At 34.6% G+C, this 21,024-nt stretch overlaps 2 protein-coding genes across 2 annotated transcripts; one reads left to right on the forward strand and one right to left on the reverse strand.

Moving 5' to 3' along the window:
• Positions 1-985: 985 nt before the first annotated feature.
• On the reverse strand, positions 986-8,896 carry LOC132561944 (thioredoxin reductase-like selenoprotein T1b). The gene is made up of 5 exons (XM_060226661.1): positions 8,729-8,896; positions 7,230-7,467; positions 5,864-5,951; positions 5,466-5,617; positions 986-4,962 (listed from the first exon to the last, which is right to left on the reverse strand). The coding sequence occupies exons 1-4, from the start codon at positions 8,890-8,892 to the stop codon at positions 5,511-5,513; spliced, it is 597 nt and encodes a 198-aa protein (XP_060082644.1). The 5' UTR covers positions 8,893-8,896; the 3' UTR covers positions 986-4,962; positions 5,466-5,510.
• Positions 8,897-9,117: 221 nt separating this feature from the next.
• LOC132561941 (transcription initiation factor TFIID subunit 9B-like) lies at positions 9,118-15,530 on the forward strand. The gene is made up of 7 exons (XM_060226657.1): positions 9,118-9,253; positions 11,287-11,423; positions 12,475-12,615; positions 13,491-13,572; positions 14,130-14,255; positions 14,879-15,376; positions 15,517-15,530. The coding sequence occupies exons 1-6, from the start codon at positions 9,133-9,135 to the stop codon at positions 15,091-15,093; spliced, it is 822 nt and encodes a 273-aa protein (XP_060082640.1). The 5' UTR covers positions 9,118-9,132; the 3' UTR covers positions 15,094-15,376; positions 15,517-15,530.
• The last annotated feature ends 5,494 nt before the right edge of the window (positions 15,531-21,024 follow it).

Consider the following 21,024-nt stretch of genomic DNA (forward strand, 5'->3'; position numbering starts at 1 on the left):
ACTATAGTAAACTTTACCCACTTCCCAAGGGGATATGTGAGACCCTGAGGCCATGAAATTCACAATTTTGGTACAGCACCTTAAGATGCTTCCATATATGAAGAGTATTTGAATCTACCACATCTGGGTCTTGAGAAGATTTTTTAAATATGAGTCAATTTGACTACTTTTGGCCCCATCCCTCAGGCCCCTGGTGGGGTGGGGGTGTTGATGGGGTGTCTGGAGACTGTATAATTCACAATTTTGGTTCATCTTGGGTCAGGGAAGGTTTCTGCAAAATTTCATTGAAATTGGATTTGGGGTTTTTGAGAAGAAGTCGAAAGTGTTAAATTGTTTATGGACGCATGATGCCAGGTCAAGGGTATCAGAATAGGTCACCGCAGGACTTTGTGTTGCCAACATTAAATTTGTTGGCCAGATTTTCCAACAGGTAGGCTAATAGCATACATATGAGAACAAAATCTGGGCTAACTTGAAAGTAAGGTCAAATTACCTCGTACTTTTCCAGTGCACCTGTGAATCTTTCTTTTGTTCATATATTTTCTTACTTTAATAGAATTTTGAGTTTTCAGTAAAATTATGTTAACGTGCTGTATCTTCATTTTGTTTGATCTTTTATATTATGATTAGCGGAAATACTATTGTAATGATATAGAGCATTGGACTAATGTAATCTTCGGTAATCATTTGTAGCATGTGGCTAATTATTATTCAGGGCGGTTTGTGATTTTTAAGCCGATATCACAGACTCACTCCTCTTTGAAGTCTTGGCTATCTCTATGGGCAGGACACTTAATTCTTACTGCTTCTATTTGAAATGAATCAATGACATCATATATATTGTACATAATAGTTTTCACATTTTCACATCAATATATGAACTGAAGATGACCTTTATTTATTGACCTGCTGTGGGATAATGTTAAATGATCCTAGATACTGTGTATTAAAAGACAAAGTAAAAATATGACAACAAATAAGTGGATCAGAATCACAAAATTATATATTTTTAATAAAGAGAAGAATATATACCTTACATAACCTGGTACATGGAGAGAATTTCAAAACTGCGCAAAGCTAAAGTCTTCATACTGAAGATTGTTACCTTTACTGACAAATTTTACTTATTCTAGCTTTTTTTGGCATAAGCGACTAACGTCAGCTAAGGAAAAATATGAAGATAAGATATCATCCCTTGTATCCAAATAAAAATCCTTCACAGTTCAAACAAACCAACCATATACACACAAGAGTTTTTTTATCGTTTATTACACCACAAAAAATTAGGTGTTTTGTAATGTGATGTTTTAAATACAAGTTTATCATCACAATCATGAGTCTTTTGATCGGATGATTTTTGCATATCGGTGTTGTGTATGAGAAAAATTCTTGATTATAAAACATTCATGCAGAGAGAAAAAAGACAGCAAAAAATTGATGTATATACCAACTGATTATTCAGTAATGAAAGCAGCAAAAAGGTAAAGAAAATTAAAACATACCTCCATCCTTTGATTTTCAAATTAAATAATAACATAATGAACATGTGAGATTGATATTATGTTACAAATACAATATCTATTGAACTCTCCACAATGATTGGCATTGAAAACCAATATTGAGGAATAATTAAAGGTTCCTGTAAAGTGAATGACCTCTTCAATCCCATTATATTTGCAATCTTTCGTCTTATAGCACTCGATATGAGAGTTTAAATTGAGGGAAATATATAGCTTTTAAAATTTTTAAAATAAGGAAAATGTGAATCCATTTCTCAGCAAATTTGTATTTTTACTCTGACTGAAAATATAGCGAGTAATAATGTTGTTATAACCTATATGGAATGTAATGTTAGAGACTCATTTTTCATATTTATACAGTATAATTGGCAGTGAAACAATACAATTGGATGTCAACACCACAATTCTTTGTATTTCTTGTTTTTTGTAAGCACAGTTGCAGATAGTCATATTTTATAGCTGACAGTACAAGTATTGCACAAAGAACTAAATTCAATTTGAAATGAAGGTCTCTGTGTTGGTAACAGCAGTGCATACATTAATATGCTATTCCAGAGGTTGAGTGTGAGTGTACTGTAGCAACTGTCTTAAACTGTAAATCTTCAGGCCAAGTATCAAATAGCAATTTAACAATGGCTGAAAAATACCTATTTTCTTGATTAGGTGAACAACTTTGTTGAAATCAAAATAGATATCGTAATTTAAGAATACCATGACAATCATAATTTTAATCAAAACTTACAGGAGAAATTAAAAGTGTTGTGCACATGTTTGTGGTGCTAATCTGAAATACAGTTGTAGCGCACGTTAACTTTCTGAATATATATACCTACATCATAGAGAAACCATCTTAATACAGGCTTTGATTGTCTTGAGTAATATACCTGCTGAAACTTTCCAAAATATCAGACATCCATCTACATCAAAGTCATGACAAATGCTTGATCAAACCGATGTTCAAGAGAAGGGCAAGAAATATGTAAATCAATAGCACCAAATGATATATCCAAGTTTCAAATGATATCACACTTGAAATTCACCTGGTTCTGCAAAAACAGCTTTATTCCAAGAATTAAGAGTCTGAGTCAGATTGCAATGCCCATGGGAATCAGGTTATCTTCAAAACTACAAATACATTTGGCTTACAAAAATCAGCTCTAGTCTACCGAGCTTCGGTCGACATAGCTACAGATGGTGTCAAAGTGCAAGCTCTGACAACTAGCTTGTCATGCTAATGAGAATATTCATGTAGAAAGAATGAAAAATAAAAGAATGCATAAATTACCTCTTATTCCTCCCCTAATACATACTAAACTTCTTATTTACATTCTAATTAAGAGTAGCCAATGTGCATGAATGCTGCAGTACATAAACCTGCAAAAATATTTGCTGAAAATGTTATTTTCTTAAGTCTTTGACATGGCATTATCAGAATGGAATTTTTTAGTTTTTTTTTTATCCAACTCAGTCGATGGATTGCTGGAGTAGAATGTTACATAAAACATGATATTGCATAAATATTATAAGCCTCAGTATGATGATATAGATAGCAAGACATCAAAGCCGTTCCGGTGGAAAAAAAGAGGTACCAAGTTTTAATAGGGAAAAAGACAGGGGAAAATGCTTATTTTCATTTCTGGAAAAAACCACAATACTGTGTAGGACAAAATCTACTTTGATGAATTATTCAAAACATTTTGGACAAAGGAAACATCATATTTCAAATGTAAATTAATTTTTTTTCCCTCAATATATTTAGTCCATACATCTGCCTAGATTCAGTGACTGAATATTTACTGGTTGTCTGTACATTTACTCAGACATGGTGACTGAATATATAATTTATACAATCAGTCTATACAATCATCAAGACTCACTGAACAAATATTTAATTTATACAACTATCCAGACTCTGTGATTGAATAACGAGTCAATACCACTAAGACTCAGTAACTGAATATTTTAATTTATACACAAAAAGACTTCACTGATTTACATTACTATTACCATTTCTTAAATAGATAACATATGCACATTTTAACCTACAACTGAGCTGATTATAAGTCATTTTACTACACATTATTTATAGAACTCTTCGTGTAATTCTGACACTAATATAACACATACAGTTTTACAATAACATCAAAAACCTCACATATACTCACCTTGTCCACTATTCTTTACAACCGTCATCCCTAAACATGTCTCTGACTCATACAAGCAAGATTACTATTACATAAAACTAAGTTGAAACAGTGTATCAAAAGTGAAAATTGTGTCCTGCTCATCTGTTGTGCTTCAAACTTGAACGAATTGTGACACAATAAATTTACACAAAAAACACACTTTTCAATAATTCTTTTTCTGACAAAAAAAATATTTAAATGTTATTTTTCATCATAATTTTTCTCCAAAATTAATTCTTTTATTTTTTGTTCATGAAACTAAGCCAAAATCAAGATTTTTTAAAACCTTGTTTTGAATTTCATTTAATTTTTAATATAATGAACATTTTCAGATATGAATCAAGATGTAATAGTGGAAAAGAAAAAAAAATTCTTTGAAAAACCAATGTAATTATACCATATATTACATACACTATGTCTTTATAGACCTAAATGTTTCTAGGACTCAGGACAATTTTTTTTCTTTTTTTTTATATATACAGGTGATTTCCAGGTGAGAATTCCCTGGTTCTCTGGATATAATGTATTCAATTTTCTAATCATTCTCAATCATCACAAACAATTCACAAAATACTTGCTTGTTCCTGTAAACCTCCAATCAGTTCAGATTGGCAGATAATTCAAACATATTCTGTCCACTGATAGTGTGAACACTTTCTATTATTGTTTTACTATAATTTAAATTGTAAAAACATATCAAGTTTGAGATATACATAGTAACTATTGAAAGGACAATATTGTCACATTAACTGCTTGATGTGGTCACTATTCATATCACCTGTAACAATGCTGGTTGAATGTTATGTTATCACAAATTACACATGTGTGTGTCACTTGACAGTTTGATTTCTTCCATCTCTATTAGTATCACAATGCATTCACCAGCTTTCACAACTTGAGACCACAATTCTGTACAAGAAATCATCTGTTATAACAGCACAGAGTGTTTGCATGTGTATTGGTGCAGCAGTCTGGACTGACCGCAGGTTTACAGAACTTAATAAAATTGCACATATTATCTGTTGTATTCTTGAAGTCTTGTAAATATCTCTCTTTTCAACCATGACAACATAAGGACAAGAACTGACACAGATCTTGTCAGTGATTGGTTGACAATGAATGCAACACTTCATCTGATAGGCTCCTCAGGTTCCTTGTAGACAGCATAGCTGTTTTCAACAAAGACCGTCATTCTTCAGATTTCATGAGAGGACTCAATGTCATATAATCAATGCCAACATCTGTGTTCCAAATTCCTGTCAATAAAAGAGAAAATATGTCAATTGTTTTTGCCACAGTTTTGTTACATGCAAATCTGACCTATTTAAAGCCTTGAAACTCATTCAAAGTATACTACAAACAAGGACCAGCAGTTCTTTATTACAAAGATAAACTGTACCACTCTCTAAACAGAGACTAAAAGTTCACATCACTACAATTGAAGCTGTATAAATAATAATGTTATTTTGAATACAAATTAATTTTATTTTCTGAAATCAGTCTCACTGTCAATCTTAATGAGATACCTTTCTCTTCATGAATCTTGTGTAAGGATGACATTGGACAACATCATAGACTTTTTATGATATCTTCATTTAAGATGTTTGAACTTCAGTATCTTGAACGCACTGTTTTGTACACACTATATCTGTACTAACACTTTAGTACTTTCAAGGTTGCTATGATGTTGACAACAACATTTTACTCAATAGCATAAAACTCTCTGTCCAGTCTATTTGACTAACACTGTGCTAAATACCTGTACTTATGCTGAGCAGGTACGATATCAGAACTACTACATATTCTACGTGGGCTGATTAGGGTTTAAATTCATTTGGTTTTCAATGATCTGGAACATCTCTCCTGGGGCTGGGATTCTTCCTGTTTGTAGCTTAGACCAGATAGGGACATCTGTGATAAAGTAAATAAAATAAAATATAGAAGCTATAAATGATATAAATATTTAACTGTATATATGAAATGTTCTAAACAAAACAATATATCTCAACAAGAAAGTAAAAATAAAAAGAAATAAAAACCATGAATACCAACAGATAATGAAATTTCAGTAACCATAAACATGTATCAATTTATTAATAAATTTTATAAAAACCATTACCATATTCTACTACTTTACTTCAGTCATAAGACACTCACCATTAAATGTAACTTCAAAGGCACCTGTAGATATCATTTGTCCTTCTATTGCATTGCTGATGAAGAATATCATTAAACAGGCATAGATCTACAAATGAAAACCACAATCTCAGTACAATTTAACTTAATGTCAAATGTATGTACCAATAAAGATATTAATTATTTATTGACACTAGAGTTTGGAAATGAACCAAAAGATAATCATTGAAGAAATATAGAAAATCATAATTTCCTACTGCAAGAGACCAATCTTCTACAAAAGATACAACAGTTAAAATTATCAATATCCAGCCATCAAATGTTACTGTTATCAAGATCCTATCTGGTGTTAGAAATCTACTATGTGCCAGGGGGCTTAGGAAACACCAATTAAGAATGTGGGTTGTGTGAGACAAATTCAATCACATATGTTGTTTTGAGCTTTCATTTGAGGTATACATACAATAAAGTCATTGCTACAGTACACCTGTACTAATAAAATTACAATAGTTATTGCTACAGAACTTCGGTATACCACTATTATTGCTACAGGACTGTGGTATACCACTATTATTGCTATATTACTTTTGTATACCATTAATATTGCTACAGTACTGTGGTATACCACTAATATTGCTACAGAACTGTGGTATACCACTAATATTGTTACCAATTGCTACAGGACCCCTCGCGCGCTAATACATCCGGGCCAACAAGAGTGATAATATTGTACTGTGGTATAACTGTTTAAATAACTTGTTTCGCAATTGTTGTAAAACAAATAAAGTTTATATTTATATTAATATTGCTACAGTACTGTGGTATACCACTAATATTGCTTCAGAACTGTGATATACCACTAATATTGCTACAGGACTTTGGTATACCACTAATATTGCTACATTACTGTGGTATACCACTGTTATTGCTACAGTACTACAGTACAGATGGGTCCTAGGCCGTCCGCATCGATACATGAGAGTATGCAGGGGAATGATACGATAGGGTGAGCAAAAATCCGGAGAATCAGCCACAACAGGTTCAAGGCAGTATCTAATAATTTGCTAGTTATCGTCTACTGGCTTCGCCCTAAAACCTGGGCTTCAATAGGACACATTATCGTAAACTTTCTTTCCTAAGGTACTAAAATAAATTTTTTTATATTTCTATACACTCTCCATCACAGTTATGTCCTATCATGCAACAAATGTTAATGTTCATCAAGACAAAAATGGTAGACAATGATTTCAACTTGTAGTTCAGTATTCTATAATCCACATATAATTATGCTACAGTACTGTTTTCACCATATGCATTCTACTATAAAGTAATATATCTGACTGCAGTCATTCAATAGCATTGTCAAAATTAAGACCAGTATACATACCTTGTTTGAGATAGCCCAAGTGAATATGCTTGGAGTCTCCATGTTGAGGTGGGGGAAGGGGTTCTGTCCTGATACGATCATGGCAATGATTAAGAGCTTTGCTATACTTAGAAATTGTGCTATTGCGGCTTTACCGGAGGGCGGCGGATAATTGTCACCCTCAACGATTAAAGACGGAAAGCGCTCTTGAAGAGCATGGAAATACTGGTCATAGACCTTCCGGTACCCTCAGGAGTAACTGTAAAACAATACACACCAGATCATTACAAAACATTAACTTATATTTTTGAAATTTTCATTAATATCAACACATTTTGCTATTACAAAATCTTGTCAAACTGGTTGTTATGAACCTACCAAAAAGATTGACAGCAATTTTCAAAATAAGTCTGAAACTTTGGTTGCCAGAAAAAATGAATCAACTTATTTAGTTAAAGAAAGTCCTCATAAGTTAAGAGAAATTTATAAGCATCAAAATATTTTAAACCATATACAGACATGGCCTCATCAACACAATTTTAACATTTTAACACATTTATCAGCAAAGCTGTTTTAAGATCATTTTGGGATTTCCTCTGTGTATTTTGTATTTTTGTTTATTGAGTCTCCCATTGCTTAATATTGTTTAGATGTAAATGCCAATTAGGGTTTAGATACAGATTGCGGATAGCAAGCTGCAACTTTTTGTCTGATAACAGTATAACACGTTGCATTGGTATTGGTACAAAATATAAAAGTCACCAAAATGCTATAAGAAGTTTTAACCTTTTTAAAAGATATTTCTTGTTTTTGTATGTAAATTTATATTTTATGTGTTTGAAAAAATAAATAAGCTTCTCAAAGAACCACCCAACAGTAATAATCTGGTTGTGTGTGTGTGTGAGTGCAGACTTTTTCACTTCTTAAGTATGGGTTTTATATAAAAATATATATATACATATATAATATCTTCTGTAAAACTTAATGATTAAGTAAATACAGCAAAGGTGATAAAGATTTTTACAAAAAGTGAGACTGAATTATTCTCTTCTTTTGTAAAATTGTACAATGTTGCATTGGTTGTTGGGCCATGGCAATATGACAATCTCCTTTCTTGTTGCAAAAATAACTATATTTTGTTTCCATTTTAAATGACCCTGCATTTGGGTAACTAACTGATTACTTAAAGCAGTAACATTTCCTCAAAGGCGACAGCATTACCCATATGCGGGTTGTTGCCTTACCTGTTAACATTACAGTAGAATTAATTAAAACGAAGAACACGTCATCTTTCCCATAAATTTTACAACATTCGAATATATATACGACAGTAAGTCACTATAATTACATTTATATATGTAAATACCCATATACACACACACACATAAATACGAATGACATGCTATTCCAGACACATCGCGAATATATAATACAATTTTCAGGGTGATAGTTCTAAAATGCTAACACTATCTGCGTTGTTTGAAAGATCACATGACACATTGACGAACATTGAAGCTTACCAAAACAAAAATTTGATCGTTGGTGCTGCCATTTTAGCAAACTTAGGAGCTTTGATGTCTTTGTGTACATCATGTGTCGTTTCTGTGTGTGTTAGATCTCTCCATGTCAGAAATATAAGCGCTGCAAATACAGCGACCATCGAAAAGTGGCCCATTTCGGCCATTACCTGAGGGCTGTACAAAATTACCATCAACATAATTTCATTTTTCCGAAACGAATTCCATAATTACATCTATAATTCACCTTTATGGTGAAATATTGCTGATTTAATACAATGGTGAAATAAATATTGTTTATAGAGGTTGTTTTCAATAAAGATATTATCTTACTTAAAAAGTAATTATGTCACTTTTTCGTCTACAATTTCGAAATGTATAGTTACATTGAAAGAGCATCCATCAAAATGGCCGCTCCTGCAAAGAGTACGCCGCGCGATGCACAGGTTATGGCAGCTATACTGAAAGATATGGGGGTTTTGGAATACGAACCACGACTAATTAATGCAATGTTAGAGTTTGTCTACAGTGAGTATATTTTTTTCATGATAGCGTTTGAATGCATTCTTTAGTTCAAACTACCTTTCAAATGAGATGCACAGCATCGTTCTTGCGACTCCAGTTTTGACGAATTTGTTAAAATGTTGGAGGTTTTACGCGGCTTTCGACGCAATTATGTCAGATAATAAAACGGCGACCAGCGTCCTGTTATGTTATAAGATTAGTGCTTTGATGAGAGATAGTTAAATCAGATGCAGGGTCATTCGAAATAAAAAAAAAAAACTTTTGAGTTCTCTTACAACAGATGAGGTTGTCATGATTTCAACATGACCCAATAGTCACTATGACGCCAGATATATTTGCATAAGAAAAATTGATTTCAGCTATCTATCTTGAAAATAAAAATTTATATCACTAACTTTGTTCTCCATTGACTATACAGTGTAAAGTCATTTAATTTCGTGAAAATGTTATAGGTGAACATGTAATTGCATGTGATTTATTTTCAGCCACACTATTAGCAGTGAAGATGCTAAAGTTTCTGATTAACCAAAAAGCAAGACAACTGAATAATGTACGTTTGTGTACCATCATTGGTTATTGAGCCTTGTCAGAAATATGCCAATTTTTGTTGCAAATGTTTTAAAGTATAGTATGAAACCTTCTTGTAAATCTCACATGTTGAGGCTAATAAGATTTTGATATGACCACTTTTGGCAAGGTTTGTATTGACCTAATGAAAAATCTGTTTTAAATTATTTTGAGTATCTACTCTATATCAGGCATAAATATGCCCAACCCTCTGAAGAAAGCTTGAGAGTTTTCATGATTGTAATTTATGAATAAAGAATCAGTTTGTGTTTCGACTTTTGAAGTTTCAGTTTTGTCATTGCCCAAAAATCTTGAAGTGTCCTAGCAGGGCAGGAAACTACCGGTCAGAAATGGCATTTTCTTGAGGGGCAGGGTTTTTTATTATAAAATTATTCATCTTTTGAAACACTGTACTGCAACACTTGTTAATTGACTGTTAAGAAGTCACAGTTTTCATTTTGATCATCATAACTTTGGATACTGTGATGAAGAAACCTAAAATATCTATGAATTTTACAATTATTGAAAGAGTCTTGACATGATTATCTTCTAAAATGTGAAGTAAAACAATGGTGTTATTTGACAAAACACATGCCAACATCCCATGGTCCATAAACATTTACCGATTGCTTAGCTTCGAGAAACATGATGAGATGAGAGAACCAACACTCTTGAAGTTTAAGAAAGCGGCAATGTTCCTGAATGGAGACCATGCAGTATTCACTAGAGTTCCTTGTTATGTATGTAACATATTAGTAAAATAAAGGAATCTCAACATCTAAGAACGTTTCTTCTTTTTATTCTGATATGGTAATCATTGACATGTTTCGACCGCTATGCGGCTGTCATCGGAACGACTTTACAACGTAATTTACCCCTAAGATGCTGATTTGCAGTTCAAATGATGACATCATAATTAACAATACTTAATGGTAATAATTGTGAAAAGGCAATTGCATTTACAAAGTGGGTGTAAATATGCCGGTTTCTTGGGGAGTAACACTGGTTGATCTAGAGTAGTTTTGTCCTCCCCAGAGGTTTCATTTTGTGGTTGGGCAAGATGTGAAATAAATCACACTACTCATCAGTGCTATTTAAGTGAAATGTATGTGTATATTATGATGTTATCAATTGCTTACGATGGTTATTTACAATCTGCCACTCACAGTGTTTTTATGTCAATGTGAATAGTGACATCATGAGTGATTATTGTGACACCACTGCAATATCAATATTAAGACTTGCAGTCTTGTGCTATGTTAGAACAATTCAAAATGTATGTGAAACAAAACAGAAAGGGTTCAAACTATCACTAGACAGAAAATTTTCATATTTAAAAAATCATGTGTTTGAACTACCTGCTTATTCGAACTGACCGGAGGTTTACCGTATCTGACAACATATAGTCATGGAGTTGGATATCAAATCTCAAGCTTAAGGTAATAAAGGTTTTTTCTTTGCTTTTTCAGGATATGTCACAGATATTTTGGATGATGCTAAAGTATATTCCACTCATGCAAGCAAGAAGAACATTGATCTTGAAGATACCAAGATGGCTATTCAGTGTAGAATGGACCATTCCTTTACCTCACCACCACCAAGAGATGTAAGTGATTTGAAACAACACTGAATCCATCTCCTTTGTATATATATGTAAATGTTAAAAAGTTCTGGATAAGATACTACTGAAAAAGCCTTTACAAAGGGAGAACATATGAAAACAACAAGTAGCAAATTTGTAGATGTGGTGTACACAGTGTGTGTTTGGGCTCCCATTTTTTTTTCTCTTTTTTTTTTTGTTCCTTTTTTTTAAAGCCTAACCTGTGTATATATTATCTGTGGTAAGTTCATGTACTATTACTTTGATTTATTTGTTGAAAAATGATGAAAATATGAAATGAATACAAAATCTGTGGAATTGAAGACTGTATCTAAATTAACATGGTATTTGCTGGTCACCATTCTGTTTTATACTGATTATAAGAAGCTTTGTCACCAGCCTAATGTTTGATGTTAAAGTACACTCTGGTCTCCTTATTATATGTCAAATGAAACTAGAAGCTTGCACAAAAAAAAGAGAAATTTTACATCAATCTGATGTAACAATAAAGAGCAATGGAATCTCTGTCAATGCCATTTTTTGTTGCTGTGAAATGTAGATCTTGAAGATATAAAAACATGATAATTGTGAAAAGATCTCTCTCTCTCTCTGTTGCTGGAGAAATCAGTTATATAAGATGAATTGATGTCAAATGGAGTCACCAGTAAAACTTTTGTGTCTCATAAATTTGCATTGTTATTGAAAAATCATTATTTCTGCTTGAAGATGAAATCACTGTATTTTCTGTACATTGCAACTTATCATCTACTGAACACCAGGAAAAAAGGGTTTGATATATGTTCTCAGATCAGACACAATGTGACAGGGTCAATGTAGCCTATTCATGGTGGTTTTCTCAGGATCCCTTTGTTGCTTCTTACAGTGAGATCCCTTTTGTTTCATCCAGGCCAACAAGAGTGATTGTACAAGTTGGTTTATCATATAACTTACTTCATGTAAAATAGAGATTTTTTTATGTATACTAGTATATATATTTTGTATGTGTTTTTGATAAGTTTTCAAGTTCATATTGCTATTTTTGTTTGTTTCTTTGTAGCTGCTAATGGAGATTGCCAAACACAAGAACAGTCAGGTTTTGCCACTGATCAAACCTTACACAGGCTTGCGTCTACCGCCAGATAGATATTGTCTCTCTGCACCAAATTATAAAATGGCTGGTCACAGAGTGTCAAAGAAGGTAAGTATAGGGACTGTGAAAAAAAACAAGTAAAATGAAGAGACCAGCATTAAACTTATACTTGTTGCTGTATAAATGGCTTTTCATGCAAACTTTTTACCACAAAATTAATGGATTTGTTTATCATTCTGGTCTGTATGAACCAATGGGATGGATGTTGTATTTATTGTTTCAGTTTGAAATAAGCTGGAAAAAGTTGGGCAAAAAAATTTCATAATTATATTACTACAGATGTTAGTCATTCTTTGAAATTAACAGATAGAACAGGATATTTTCAATGACATGAGAATAAATTATGAACTTACCAACCTTAAAGTTGATAGAAATTCAATGTTGTCTTCTCCTAAACAACTATGAGACATCTAGTCATTGAGTTATTTTTTAAAATCTTATAGTTATTTTAGTGAAATTTGTAAAATGGTTATTGTTATCAAAGGGCATTGCTACCAAAGACACATGTTTGTATGTTTGTTCAGTTTTATAAAATTGATCCACTTTCAATGTTAATTGTTTAACCTATTGCTAACCAACTTAACTAACATCCAATGTAACTGAGATAAATGCCAGTTACATGAAGAACTTTCTTGGTAATACTTAGCCTTTACAACCATGTTAAGTTGAAAGTTAAGGTTGAAGACTAGATGACCTTGATACACTGTGAAGGTTAGAGGGTTTGAAGCACAAGAGACCACAATACTCATGTGTCGGTATATTACATCATCAGCTTGTCAGGTAGAAGATTACTTTAACATTTATTAAGTACGTTCACTACTACCAATGAACATGAAATCAGAATGTACATATGGTTGATATTTCCAAACCTTTGGAGGGAAAAACTGATTTACTCAAAGATATTCTCATTTTCATTTATACAGCATCAGTCAAGACTACAGATTGGGATGAATCAAATTCCTGGAGGATCACTATCTCATCAGCGTATCAACATCACACCACATGGTTTGTATTCAGATAAACACGTCCCATACTCAATTTGTGGGAGATATTTTCGTTCTTGAAAGAAAGACTTTTTTTCAAAAGATAACTTATAGTCATCAATTACTTGAAATAAAATATAAGACAATGTAGGTACCAGTTGTACACTTTATATACTATAAAACATTATAATACATAAAGTGACACCATAGTTTGTAACAGAATTTAAAATATAGTGTAAATAAACTATGATATCATAGTATAATTAATACATAATGTAGTATATTATATGATATATTGTAGTATATGTTGTATCATAATCTAGGGTACATTCTAGCATATAACAGTTATATACTATTAATAGTGCCATATTAAGCATTGTTCCAGGATTATAAGAAATGATGATGGTCAACTTTTAAATTTAAAATTACAAATCTTGACATTTGATGTTGACAATTTCAAGTCAGATTGATAAACTAATTTAGTACAAAGAGATGTGAAAGGTTCAATGAGATTTGTTACAAATCCTATTTAGGTGCACTTTAAGTACACACAAATGTCAAGGGTACTCTTTATTTCAGGCAAAATTGGTGGAGGTGGCCTCACTGTAGTTACAAAAAGTGTTTCCATCCCAACAGTTACCATAGTTACCAAACCATCATCACAGCCAACTGTTCTTACAAAGCCAGCCATCAGAATAGCAGGAGGTTGGTTACAGCTTTATTATGTAATATAAATAATTTATTACAGTTTATAAGGGTAAACCACTTATCAACCTCTCATATCATTTGTTTAAAAATGCATCTTCTACAAGTAATATTTTGAAAGTCACTTTCATAATCATCTATTTCATTATTAATCATATGTTGGAAACAGTGTTTTTGAGGTACTCATTATGCACTTTAAATTGATACTGTTTAAAAACCAGGAATATGCAGATAGGTCTGTAAGTGGTAGATTTGTACACCTCACCTCCTCTGTAGGTCTGTAAGTGGTAGATTTGTACACCTCACCTCCTCTGTACAAATCCTCTTAGGAGAACTGATAGAAGAAAATGTTAGCCCAAAAGTCCTCTAAATATATGTATTGCTGAAACATTTTAATTGCAATATACTGACTGTTGTTTTTGTCCAGCTTTCACCATTTCAAAGGAAGAAGAAGAGGGCAAATTACAAATAATCAAAACCAGAGTTATTTTCTTATCATTTGCAATATACAATTTCTGTGACATTAAGACATAAACTGTTTATATCAGGTCTATTAAAAGTGGCTGTATACTGAAGTTTTTTTTCACAAACTCATGAAAGAAAAAAAATGTATTTTTCTACAGGAGGATCATTGGCATCATTTGCTCCAAAGATGAAAATGGCAAGTTTACCACAGACATCACCTTCTGTCTCGATGCTGTCGTCCAATCAGCAGGCTACCACCTCATTACCCAGCAGTCAGCCCTCAATACGTATACAGCCCATCACATCTTCCACGTCATCACTTATATCAAATCCACTCAAGCGTAAACATGAGGATGATGATTATGACACATGATGTGTAACCATAACAACAGTGACCAAGACACGACATGTAACCAGGTGGACAGTGACCATGATGCACAACATGTAATCAGTAATGACAATCACACATCACATATCAGGTGGACAGTACTCCCACAACACACAACATGTAATCAGGTGGACAGTAACCACAACACACAACATGTAATCAGGTTGACAGTTACCACCAAACACAACATGTAATCAGGTGGACAGTTACCACCACACACAACATGTAATCAGGTGGACAGTTACCACCACACACAACATGTAATCAGGTTGACAGTTACCACCACACACAACATGTATTCAGGTGGACAGTGACCACCACACACAACATGTTATCAGGTGGGCAGTTAGCACCAAACACAACATGTTATCAGGTGGGCAGTTAGCACCAAACACAACATGTAATCAGGTGGGCAGTTACCACCACACACGACATGTAATCAGGTGGGCAGTTACCACCACACGCAACATGTAATCAGGTGGACAGTTACCACCACACACATGTAATCAGGTGGACAGTTACCACCACACACAACATGTAATCAGGTGGACAGTTACCACCACACACATGTAATCAGGTGGACAGTTACCACCACACACAACATGTAATCAGATGGACAGTTACCACCACACACAACATGTAATCAGGTGGACAGTTACCACCACACACAACATGTAATCAGGTGGACAGTTACCACCACACACAACATGTAATCAGGTGGACAGTTACCACCACACATGTAATCAGGTGGACAGTGACCACCACACACAACATGTAATCAGGTGGACAGTTACCACCACACACAACATGTAATCAGGTGGACAGTTACCACCACACACAACATGTAATCAGGTGGACAGTTACCACCACACACACACAACATGTAATCAGGTGGACAGTTACCACCACACACAACATGTAATCAGGTGGACAGTTACCACCACACACAACATGTAATCAGGTGGACAGTTACCACCACACATGTAATCAGGTGGACAGTGACCACCAAACAAAACATGTAATCAGGTGGACACTTACTACTACACACAACATGTAATCAGGTGGACAGTTACCACCACACACAACATGTAATCAGGTGGACAGTTACCACCACACACAACATGTAATCAGGTGGACAGTTACCACCACACACAACATGTAATCAGGTGGACAGTTACCACCACACACAACATGTAATCAGGTGGACAGTTACCACCACACACATGTAATCAGGTGGACAATTACCACCACACACAACATGTAATCAGGTGGACAGTTACCACCACACACAACATGTAATCAGGTGGACAGTTACACACAACATGTAATCAGGTGGACAGTTACCACCACACACAACATGTAATCAGGTGGACAGTTACCACCACACACAACATGTAATCAGGTGGACAGTTACCACCACACACAACATGTAATCAGGTGGACAGTTACCACCACACACAACATGTAATCAGGTGGACAGTTACCACCACACACAACATGTAATCAAGTGGACAGTTACCACCACACACAACATGTAATCAGGTGGACAGTTACCACCAAACACAACATGTAATCAGGTGGACAGTTACCACCACACACAACATGTAATCAGGTGGACAGTTACCACCACACACAACATGTAATCAGGTGGACAGTTACCACCAAACATGTAATCAGGTGGACAGTTACCTCCACACACAACATGTAATCAGGTGGACAGTTACCACCAAACACAACATGTAATCAGATGGACAGTGACCACCAAACAAAACATGTAATCAGGTGGACAGTTACCACCAAACAAAACATGTAATCAGGTGGACAGTTACCACCAAACACAACATGTAATCAGGTGGACAGTTACCACCAAACACAACATGTAATCAGGTGGACAGTTACCTCCACACACACCATGTAATCAGGTGGACAGTTACCACCACACACAACATGTAATCAGATGGACAGTTACCACCACACACAACATGTAATCAGGTGAACAGTTACCACCAAACACAACATGTAATCAGGTGGACAGTTACCACCACACACAACATGTAATCAGGTGGACAGTTACCACCCACACAACATGTAATCAGGTGGACAGTTACCACCACACACAACATGTAATCAGGTGGGCAGTTACCACCACACACAACATGTAATCAGGTGGACAGTTACCACCACACACAACATGTAATCAGGTGGACAGTTACCACCACACACAACATGTAATCAGGTGGACAGTTACCACCACACACATGTAATCAGGTGGACAGTTACCACCACACACATGTAATCAGGTGGACAGTTACCACCAAACACAACATGTAATCAGGTGGGCAGTTACCACCAAACACAACATGTAATCAGGTGGACAGTGACCACCAAACACAACATGTAATCAGGTGGGCAGTTACCACCAAACACAACATGTAATCAGGTGGACAGTTACCACCACACACATGTAATCAGGTGGACAGTTACCACCACACACATGTAATCAGGTGGACAGTTACCACCACACACAACATGTAATCAGGTGGGCAGTTACCACCACACACAACATGTAATCAGGTGGACAGTTACCACCACACACATGTAATCAGGTGGACAGTTACAATCACACACTACATGTAATCAGGTGAACAGTTACTACTACACACAACATGTAATCAGGTGGACAGTCACCTCCACACACAACATGTAATCAGGTTGACAGTTACCACCAAACACAACATGTAATCAGGTGGACAGTTACCACCACACACAACATGTAATCAGGTTGACAGTTACCACCAAACACAACATGTAATCAGGTGGACAGTCACCTCCACACACAACATGTAATCAGGTTGACAGTTACCACCAAACACACCATGTAATCAGGTGGACAGTCACCTCCACACACAACATGTAATCAGGTTGACAGTTACCACCAAACACAACATGTAATCAGGTGGACAATTACCACCACACACAACATGTAATCAGGTGGACAGTGACCACCACACACAACATGTAATCAGGTGGACAGTGACCACCAAACAAAACATGTAATCAGGTGGACAGTTACCACCACACACAACATGTAATCAGGTGGACAGTTACCACCACACACAACATGTAATCAGGTGGACAGTTACCACCACACACATGTAATCAGGTGGACAATTACCACCACACACGACATGTAATCAGGTGTACAGTTACCACCAAACATGTAATCCTGTGGACAGTGACTACAACATATATGTAATCCTGTGGACAATGACTACAACATATATGTAATCCTGTGGACAGTGACTACAACATATATGTAATCCTGTGGACAGTGACTACAACATATATGTAATCCTGTGGACAATGACTACAACATATATGTAATCAAGTGGACAGTTACCACCACACATGTAATCCTGTGGACAATGACTACAACATATATGTAATCCTGTGGACAGTGACTACAACATATATGTAATCCTGTGGACAGTGACTACAACATATATGTAATCCTGTGGGCAGTGACTACAACATATATGTAATCCTGTGGACAATGACTACAACATATATGTAATCAAGTGGACAGTTACCACCACACATGTAATCCTGTGGACAATGACTACAACATATATGTAATCCTGTGGACAGTGACTACAACATATATGTAATCCTGTGGACAGTGACTACAACATATATGTAATCCTGTGGACAGTGACTACAACATATATGTAATCCTGTGGACAGTGACTACAACATATATGTAATCCTGTGGACAGTGACTACAACATATATGTAATCCTGTGCACAATGACCACCACACATGTAATCCTGTGGACAATGACCACCACACACAATGATATTTTTGATATTTTGTTATGAAGACTTGTGAATAATAATTATGTATTTAGTGCTATATTTCACTGTTGTTTAGGTCACATGGCAAAATACTTAGATTAATTATGATACGTTAGATTTTGCAAACTGAATTTTTGATCCCTTGTGTTTGATATACTGAATGAGTGTTAAGTGAAGCATAAAAGGTGTGTGGAAGCATAAAAGGTGTGTGGTAGTAATGATGTACGGTTGTACAAGAAGCGATTTAATGGCGGCACTTTTTGTCTGGAAGGACATTAAGTATTAGATGAGTCATTTAACGTAAATTAAAGAAAATTGATTTGTAGAAGAGTTTTTTTCTTGTTGTGGTATAAGATGTTGTAAGGTGATTTTTATCATTAGAACTAGAGCATAATAGGATGATTCATGTGTTGATTTGATATCAAAAAATCCTGTAAGGAGAAGAATGTTTTCTGGTTTGAAATTTAAATGAAATTGAAAAGGATATACATGACTTCTGTTGATATTTATTTTAAACAAGGCAGTTTTTTATGGAAAACACTTTAGACTTTTGACTCACTTCCTGTCAATTATAGAATGGTTGTACATAATCTATCTCTCAGAGGAATATATTGTTGTTTAAATATGATAGAATATATAGAAGAGATTTAATACAAATGTATGTTTATACATTTTACGTTAAAATTGGTGTATGCATGTATGCCAGTTAAGGTGCAAGTGTATATGAAAATATATTTATGAGGAATCTTTGAACAGATATTGAATTGGTATCAAACTTTATGCATTAAATGTCATAAATACATGTGCTGTAGTCTGTTGTGTTTCTTCATCTTCAGTGTTGTTACTTAGTTTATGCCCAGAACGGTACTTTAATCTTACCAAGAATATAGTCAGCATGCCAGTCAATAAACATATTTTTTTTTACCTGAACTATTGTATTCTGACATTTTGATACACCGGTGTGTGAATCTTATTGGGCATAATGTTTTCTTGGAAACCAATGCCAAACGTTACACATGATTCGTTCTGCCCTATTAGCTGTTCATGCAAAAATCTGTCAGCTTTTTGCTAACGTGTGTCTGAAAAAAGGAGACAACATTGAGTTTGACCATTTGATCAAAGAAGAATTCCAATTTGGACATGAAATAAGTATTTCATTAATTATAATTTCAGTGACAAGTTAAGGAGTTTATTTTTTGCTTACCTGGTTTAAAGGGTGAAGCAGGACGAAGTTTGCAAAAAAAAAAAAAAAAAATGACGTTGACCTATATTCAATGTCACAAGAGCCGAATATTAAAACCTTCCAGTGATTTCTTCTAATTAACAAAAAGGCCTCGAATCATGATATATGGCTGATAGGTTCCCCGGGATGAAGCCCAATTAACTCTATGTCGTGTACCTGTTAAGAAATGGTCATTTCAAGATGGCGGACCTAGACGGCCACGAAAGGTAGGTGCTTTATTTTAGCTACAATGTCACTGGTATATTAATACCATCTGACCGTGATAATTACCTCGCGAAACTCAGAAATACTGTAAAGTTGTATTACAATATTTGTATGTTGCTGTAACGGTCATAAATAATTGTGAGCCTTCGGCATCGAGGCGGGACTTGCAGTTAAATATTGCTTATATCGAAACATTTCAGCAGTCTAAGGTTTATTTTCATTTTCAGGGAGACACCTCAATAACATCCGCTTTTAAGTGATGTGTCATTTATGTTCATCGCCCTAATATAATATTAACAAAAACAAAAGAAAACAACTTTTTTTACGTTACGGACTGGTCCTCGAGTATATAGCAACTTTGACAGAAAATGAAAAGGATTGGCTCAAAAAACATTTCCATTTCGGTTATGGATTGGTCCTACATGATGAAATTAACTAGTACACCTTAAAAGTCAATACCATACATAATGTCATACATCTTTTTCTTCTTCATGACAGATATCCTTTGATCAGGTACTATTATGATGGCTGCTAAGTACCATTGCTATGACTGCAATTTCGAAGGCTATAATTTTCAATATTTGGTTGACCATACATGCTCAACTCATGCAACA

The sequence above is a fragment of the Ylistrum balloti genome, unplaced genomic scaffold, assembly GCF_031769215.1.
Source record: "Ylistrum balloti isolate Yb309-2 unplaced genomic scaffold, AGI_CSIRO_Ybal_v1 Utg371310, whole genome shotgun sequence".
NCBI lineage: Eukaryota > Metazoa > Mollusca > Bivalvia > Pectinida > Pectinidae > Ylistrum > Ylistrum balloti.

Coding starts and splice junctions, on each gene's coding strand:
- LOC132561941 (XM_060226657.1), top strand. CDS start 9,133: ATGGCCGCTCCTGCAAAGAGTACGCCGCGCGATGCACAGGTTATGGCA. Junction 9,254..11,286: donor AATGTTAGAGTTTGTCTACA/GTGAGTATATTT, acceptor TTGCTTTTTCAG/GATATGTCACAGATATTTTG. Junction 13,573..14,129: donor TATCAACATCACACCACATG/GTTTGTATTCAG, acceptor TCTTTATTTCAG/GCAAAATTGGTGGAGGTGGC.